Raw genomic sequence first — 8,360 nt, 5'->3', positions numbered from 1 at the left:
GGAGTAGATCTGACCTCACATTTTTACATCTCGTTACGACTCTGTTCTGAAACTTGGTAGCCCCTAAACAATTGTCTAAAGCCTGGAAATTTTCTCAAAATGAAAATGGTTAGTATTTCTGTATATACTTAATGAACATAAAAAAGACATAAAATACTTATCTATATTTAAGAAATATATATTTAAGAAATTATCTATATATAAATATACACTCCAAAATGGTGGGGCCTGTACATTTTTTGTGTGCATTTACCTGATACAGTAAAACAGCAATATTGCGAAATATTAATAGCTTTTCTATTTCAGTATATGTAGGGAAGATGTAATGTGTTCTCCCTTCATTTGGGGTGAGCTGTGTATTGTTTCTTTTAAGGGGTGTGAGCCCTTCTTTTCAGTCTTTTTTATTTCCTTTGTGGAAGGTGAGGAGGGTTATCACGTTGCTCCGCTGTGGGTGCTTCTATTCTTATTTGTGCATCCTCGTTTCCTTTCCTCACGTTCCACCCCCTTGGGATACGAAGGAAAGGATGCAAGGAAAGGAATCGAGGATGGAGGAATCAAAAAAATATTCCTGACCGCTCAAGCATCATCAGCTGCGCTGAGGCGTCAGCCCATATGTTATTAAAGATCGTTACTGAATGCATTCACAATAAGCATTAATAAAGCAAGATGCTTTGTTGACATTTATGTCTTATTTAAACTGCAAAAGTTAAAGTATAAATCTAAATTTATTATGACATGATGGGAAGGAGGAGAGGATATTGATTAGAGGTTGGCTGTTGTGTATCAGACATAATTTGTTTGATAGATTGTTTTATATTTCTGATATTATTGCACGCTTTCTATTTTGCATGTGTATTATATTATGTTTAAGATCTATTCGGGTATTTTATGGCTCGATTCTCCCTATTTTGATCTCATCCAGCATTAATCTTTCCTGCGTTTGTGAACAACGAGCTTACTATTGGACTCGGCTTCATTATTTTCTGTTAAAATTCATGATGTATTTGTTATCGAGCTGTTTTTTTCTTTTTGTTTTAAGTGATATTTGTAAATATTAGCAAGAGGATACTGAGGGGCGTAAGTGAGACCTATAACCAAATATTTCTTGGAAAATCCTGAATCGAAAATTCAAGCAAAGGCTGTGCATGTGCTGTTTGGACATCTGTTTCAGTTCACGTAACCTCTTTCAAAACGTATGGCAGCTAAAGAATGTGAATCAAGGATGGAGGGAGAGAGAAAGAGAAAAAGACAGAGAGACAAAATAGTGATCAAATCTGCGCGTCCTGCTGAGGAAGGCGTCTTCGGCGTGACTGCAGCAGCGGGAGATCACATCTCGCATTCCATTTCACAACCTTCTCCACAGAAGCGCTGCAAGACAAGCTCAGATTAAAACATCAAAAATAAGAGGCGCATCTATGTGGACGAGCACTCTCAGATGTGTCGGACCCAGGCATTTGTAAAAGCTTAGAGGACACAACGGGACAGACAGTGAGGACTGGACACAAGGGGTAAACCTGTGAAGAGGTGTCATTTATCTTCATCCATCCTAAAATGTGCCTCATATGCACCTCCTAGGCATGTTTGGTTTAAGAAGTGTTGCCTACTAGCCTAAAAACCCTCCATTTGTTTTTGGTTTATTCCGAGCGAGAAGGTATTGTAGATTATGCTAATTAAAACACGCAAAATCTAGGTTATGATACAAATTAATACGATATCAGTCACCAGAGAAGCAGTTTTGAATGCATGTGAATTTCTCTATAGGCTACATGCATTTTGTTAATATAACAAATTTGTTTTTATATAACTATTATATAACTATAATAAATATATGATATAACTAGTTTTATAACAGTTTTGGTACGGAAGTCTGTAGGGTAAGCCTTTGAGGTAGACTTTGAGGTATTTTCAACGCTATTAATACACATTCAGTTCAAACTAAAACCAAATGTCATGGTCAGTGAAACCCACAACTGATTTGCGCAAGGGAACGTAACATTGTTCTCTCTCTCTCTCTCTCTCTCTCTCTCTCTCTCTCTCTCTCTGTCTGAGCTAGTTTGTAAAAACATTTGTTCTGGTGTTGCAAAACTGACAGAGAGGTCAACACATCTGACCAAAGAATAGCCTCCCGTCTTGATTCACTTGTGCGTCGTAGTAAAATAAATGTATAAGTTTTTATCAAAATCAGACTTTAGAATGAGTTTTAGTAACATCAGCCGTAGCTTGTGATCGTGTGAAACCCTTTACAAAGTCCCGCCTCCCGGTTTCTATGTCCGATAAGCCATGGAGTTTTCACGCCACACATCACAAAGCGAAAACAGACGACACAGGTTACTTCAGATTTTTAAAAAAAGTCTCAGTTTTCAAATTTTGTGTGTTTTTAAATTTTTTTAAGAAAGTCAAACAAAAACTGTTTTGTGGCGTGATAGGTTGTTGTAGTGCCTCAGTTCAAGCACAAAATAAACATAAATGAACATACATTTTGGGTAATCTATACCTTTAAGTGTCTATCTTTAATGACTATTTTGCTCGTTGTTACCCTTTTGAATGAAAATTGGACTGTTAAAAAGTGTACTTTGCCCAATGGTTAGGGTTTAAAGATAACATGTCGTAAATGTACTAAATTGTAACTTTATTACAAATACGTGACATACGTGACAAGTTTTATTATGAAAGAACATCTTAACCATATTTCAAACAAAGCACAAGTAATTATACGATTGCGACTAAAAATGTGTTCAAACCCTACATATCTGGGTCAAAAACACTCTTAAGTTTAACTAACTGTACTTAATGTCAATTTAAACTAGATCTTTATTTGTAAATAACATGCAAATGTCCAGAAGCATTCCCACTAAAGTATATTCTTTTGAACTATAAGCTAAACGTATAAGTGCACTTCTTGTCAGCTATAACTAATATAACAGCAGAATCTCCATGCATTTCTCAGACTGCTCGAGCAAAGCCGATGCGATTATTTCCCCGATCAAACTCCGTATAGTATCGAGCTATGAAGTTCGCCCCCAGTATCCAGATGGGACCAGTAGGGGGCGGCACATCCAACGCTTTGAACGTCACAGTGCAGATGTCCTCCCCGAACTCTGACTGCTGTAGGCAGAACAAAAGATGAAAAAGAGACGTTGGAAAATCCAGTGCAAGTCCATATAGCTGTAACATAGATTGATGAATCTCAAAACAGATGCTACGCTTCAGAAGTCATCTGGAAAAACGCATGCAAATACAACATATGGCATTTCGTACTGAATGAAAAAGTCACTTAGTGGAATAGATCCCAGGCTTTAGTGCTGATGGCAGACCGAAAGTGTAGTAAAGAGTCAGCAATAGTATTTGTAATGAAAACAACACTTCGGTGAAATTGTGAAAGATACCACAACACTAGCCTGGCCTCTGGTTCTCCATTAGGTGAAGTAAGGGAGCTTTTTTATGACAAAGTTCATTACATTCGCATAGTTAATTCAACTGAGTAACGAAGCTATTTAAATAAGTATTGTGTTAATATGCTAAACTGTCGATGAACTAAAGGACGTCCTCACCCAGAGAATATAGTCCTCTTCCATGAGAGAATATTCCTGACCACCGAGATGAAAAGCCACAGTGGGCAACAACTTGACCAGATTACAGTTGACAGTGTACTGTGAACAGAGCCGAAAGAGACAGAAAATAAGTGATGACTTTAAAACAAAGACAACAGTGTGCTGCATCATTTTGAAAGCCGAAATGACATTGAACTTCGCACTTGAAAAGAAAGAAAAAAAAACACATTTTGCACATTAAATATCACCGACCACAGTGGCGGTGAAAAACAAAAGCATCAGGTTCTAATCATCCCATTTGCTCTTCAGACGTATTTATGAGAGACAGCCAAACATGACAGACCAAAGCAGCTGTTCCCATGAGGTTGCGCAACAGGAAAAGGAAACAGAACAATAAGAAACAGGTTTTATAGAAGTATTTTTTCACAAAAGCTTGTATGTATGGCTTGTATATGGGTTGCCATGTTGGCACATTATCAATCACCCTAAGTTTTTTTGCAATGTGATGGCGTTGAGTTTTAGAATCAATCACCTACTAATTTATAATCTGCTGTCACTGACGAATGTTTTAGAAGGTCTATTGTGCATTATGTGCTCTCTGTTTATGTAGCACTGGAACACATTGTTCAACTTTTATGGCTCTGGAAAGTTTGAAGGTTTGCCATCACCGCTGAGATTTAGGGATTTCATTAAATTGTTGTCATGGTTTAAATTTGGGCTACTTAAGCTTTCGTAGTTACTATGAATGTTAAGCAGCGGTGCTAAGTAGTGGAATCATATTTTGGTTTAGAAAAAAAAAATCTCTCTCTCTCCTGCTTTATCTCTCAAATCTATTGCTTAGCGGATTACATAGGCTTTTAAGTAAAGACCGTTAGGAATGTCGGTGAGTTTAGTTAAACAAAACGTACCCCTCCCTCTGCCAGCTCAACGGCACCAATTGTTTTCATCAGAATGGCAATGGCGGAAGCAGGACCTGTGATGTAGGAGGAGCCTGTGTCAATCACAGCCGTACAGCCGTCCATGCAGAACAGCATATCGGCACCCACAGACACTCTGCAGAAACAGAAAAGTATTATTGAGGTAAATCAAACACATTGCAATGGATTTTGTCCATCTCCTGTTGTCCTCTCACATCAAAATCCACTAACATATTTGTTCAAAACTGTTTGGGACTGTTTTCACTTGTAAGTTTTTAATCTGTTACATATTTCTCTCTTGATTCAGACAAGATGATTGGAGAATTGAATGGAAAGAGGATTATATTTGCAGAACGTTTGACGTTAAAATATTTGGATTTAATTGTTTCTTACAAACACACGATGTTTCCCTTCATGATACATTATTGCACCACTATTGCAATAATTATTGCATTGATTATTACATTATTGCATCGATTACTTGTGATGTTTTATCAGCTGTTTGGATTCATTCTGACGGCACCCATGCACTGCAGAAGATCCACTGCTGAACAAGTGAAGTAATGCTACATTTCTAATTCTGTTGTAATGAAAAAACAAAGTTATATATACAGTATCTTAGATGGCCTGAGGGTGAGTACATTTTCAGCAAATTTTCATAATAGGGTAAAGAATATTTTGCCCAATAACTGTTAAATCTATCAATATGTGCCTTTAATGGCCTGAAATATATTGCACAAGTAATATTTGGGTGATGAGTAAGCCAACTTAATTAACCCATTTGTCCTCTGCATTTATCCCGTCCAAATTAGTGCACACACAACGGTGAGCAGTGAACAAACACATACACACAAAGCAGTGGATATGTGGATGTTGGTATGAGCTGTTGCATCATTTTTTAAACCTTAAAGCTCCATTATCACAGTTTTTAAGAAAAGGGCAACCAGCACAGTCATTTTCAAAAACTCACCTCTTGCCTTTCAAGCAAGAATATAAAAAGTCATTTGTGTGATTGATTTTCGGGTCAGCTATTTTTTTTAAAGGACACTGGGCAAAGATTGATTACCTCTCTGAAAATGATCTAAGGTTCTGCTCAAAATTAAAAACGGATGGCTACCAGAAATCATGCACAAACCGATATAGGATATCTAGTCACTAGTCGAGTATTTGTGGAAACTGTGATCTAAAACAGATGTAGAACGGCAGAAAAAGCTACGTGGTATGAAATCATGATTACTCTGTAATATTGATGCTGATAATGCTCTTACCCCTTCATGACAACCTCCCACTTGCCTTGCTCTTTGGTATTCATATAGTGGAAGGCTCCAGTGTGGTAGTTTGGGTCTGTGCCCCCCAGCACCAGCTCTCCACCGGGGACATGTGTCGGGTCTCTTTTGGATGCATGCATATACATGCAAAGACATGACTTGTATTGTTTAAATAAATGTATGATTGCCCTGTACAGTAATTCACTAAATGTATATATAGAGGCTCACCTGCTGTAGTACACTGAGAAGACGTTCTGTTTCAGGACTCGTTGAGACATGATGCGATCGAACACAGGTGTAATTCCATCGATGGCTACATCTGGATATCCCATCCCTAACACTCCATCAAACTTGGCAAAGATGAACGGGATCGCAGGAAGGGCTGTGGCCTCCGCAAAAACCTGCACCACCGGAATACCACCAACCTAAAGAAGGTAGAGGTCAAAGGTCAAGCAGCTCAGTCACGTACTGTGCGCAATTGCCAATCTGGTCTTCCATATTGCAGTCAATTAGTTATAAAATCAATCGGTTTTTTGCCTTTTTGCAGGTAAAATGCGGCGCACAATCTGGACTTGGTTATCCGTTTGTTTTGCTGTATTTGACTTTGTATGGTAACCTGGATGGCTAAAAACATTTAGCCTCTGCCATTAAAATACCTTTTCCATATGTTAGTAAAAGATATTCCTTTTGAACTCGTTTGTTAACGTTCCCAGTGTTTTACAAATGGCTGTTTTAACTCACTACAACCACGTCCTCACTCAGAAATCCTCTGACGTTTCCAGAAGCGTATTGGATGGAGAATCCCGTGCCGTTGGAAATATGCGTGAGGGATCTGGAAGCATCGTACCTGTTGTGTGTGACTAAAGAGACATATGAAGAAAGGCAGACTTAGCTGCGGGAGAAAATAGGCATGCGTTGATAATACAGTGACTTTTTAAGATTAATTGTTAGGTGGGTTTTATAAGACTGCATTTAGCAAATCACTCACAGCAGGCTGTGTATAAAGGAGAACAGCTGTGAGAAGGAACCCAGAGGTTGGCAGAACCCGTGTCAAACACAACATTGAACATCTGAGCTGGTGAACCAATACTAATCTCACCAAAGTATTGAGTCTGAACACAGAAAGACACAATTAAAAATGCACGCTGCCTCTGTTAAAAATATAGAATGACTCAAAATGGCGGTTCACTTGTAACTCTGACTTACATCTAAGTAGTTGATCAGAGGTGTTGGAGCTGTGCCGTTTGTGGGTGAAGGTTCGTCATATTTTGGTATAATCTCAGAAAACACTTGAGCTGGTGTGGCACCCATTTCCTTTAGGGTTTCTCTTATGGAAGGCATTTTCTTCAATTTTACCCTAGTGAAAAGAAAAGTTACTCATGTCACATTATTAAACTTTATTACTTTGCACAACTGATAAACTTTTTTTACTTACTTTAAGAAATATTTTTTATCATTTTGTATGATGAACTTTTTTTTTTTTCAATATGAGATAAATTCAACCACAAAATCAGTAAAACGGGTTTTTGATATTTTTTTTTATTAAAAAAAAAAATGTTTTCTATACATTTCAGTTACAATTATTTTGCCATTTTTGAAACTTTTGCATAATAAAAATAATAATAAACAATGGGAAATCGTGATTAAACTATAACCCTATATGAGCTGAACCAACACTGAAATGGCTTGAGCTAAATAATGGCACTATTGTAATTTATAGCAGCTTTCCAACACAACCTGAAATGTCTCCATAATAAGGTTTAAATAACAGATTTTCCTATTGATATCTGTAAAGTTACTTTAACACAATCTTGTATAAAGCGTTGCGTGATTAATGATGATTATAAAGGAAAATATATATGGATATATATAAAGGCAGCATTATTTTCATCTACTTAAATGCATTGGTACTTTTGTAAAGACAACATCAAATGTCATATTAAATAAATGCCTTTTTTTATATTAAAGCCGGAGCAAAGTAATAGTTGTCCACAGAGGAGTGTGTTGACTTACCTCCATAAGGCCTCTGTGCTGGTTGTTGAGAATGACAGGACTAGAAGAGCCAAGCAGTGTACCTTCATTTCTACCGATGGATCAAATCACTTTCTACAGTAACGCATCTAATGCCCCGACTTCTTCACAAACTGCTCTCCTCTTTTACTGTGCTTTATTTGACAGACTTCCCATATTTTATATGCATATGTTCCGACCTTGACCCGACCCCTGGCTTTGCTCTCCTCTCCCCCCTCCTTCTGATAAATGCTCCCTGACCGCAGTGACCTCCTGGTCAAGGGACACACATCACACGCAGTGATTTAAGACCACTTCACTTAATAAAATCACCATTGCATCGGCCTGAAGGACGCAGATGTATGGGAAAAATGACAACCAACCGTGCAAATCATTAAACAATATGACACATGGATATTACAATATTATCAACATATCGAAGAGTATCACATATCTGTCATATAATATCTATTATCGTACAATAGATATGTTTTGCTCTACTAAATATATATATATATCACAGTACTGACATTCTTGGTTTGTTTGTAAGGGCATACTATAACTCCTAATGACCCTTGTCCCTTGCCTAGAACTGGATTTCCCACACTAATGGC

General features: G+C 37.5%; 1 protein-coding gene across 1 annotated transcript; it reads right to left on the bottom strand.

Moving 5' to 3' along the window:
- Window positions 1–2,608: 2,608 nt before the first annotated feature.
- On the bottom strand, window positions 2,609–7,878 carry ren (renin). The gene is made up of 9 exons (XM_043246345.1): window positions 7,750–7,878; window positions 6,943–7,093; window positions 6,725–6,848; window positions 6,478–6,596; window positions 5,965–6,161; window positions 5,737–5,859; window positions 4,460–4,604; window positions 3,552–3,650; window positions 2,609–3,105 (listed from the first exon to the last, which is right to left on the bottom strand). The coding sequence occupies exons 1-9, from the start codon at window positions 7,815–7,817 to the stop codon at window positions 2,944–2,946; spliced, it is 1,188 nt and encodes a 395-aa protein (XP_043102280.1). The 5' UTR covers window positions 7,818–7,878; the 3' UTR covers window positions 2,609–2,943.
- Window positions 7,879–8,360: the final 482 nt, after the last annotated feature.

The sequence above is a fragment of the Puntigrus tetrazona genome, chromosome 8, assembly GCF_018831695.1.
Source record: "Puntigrus tetrazona isolate hp1 chromosome 8, ASM1883169v1, whole genome shotgun sequence".
In the NCBI taxonomy this organism is placed as follows: Eukaryota; Metazoa; Chordata; class Actinopteri; order Cypriniformes; family Cyprinidae; genus Puntigrus; species Puntigrus tetrazona.
Note: the sequence above shows the minus strand (reverse complement) of the source record. Positions and strands in the feature narration are given on the sequence as shown.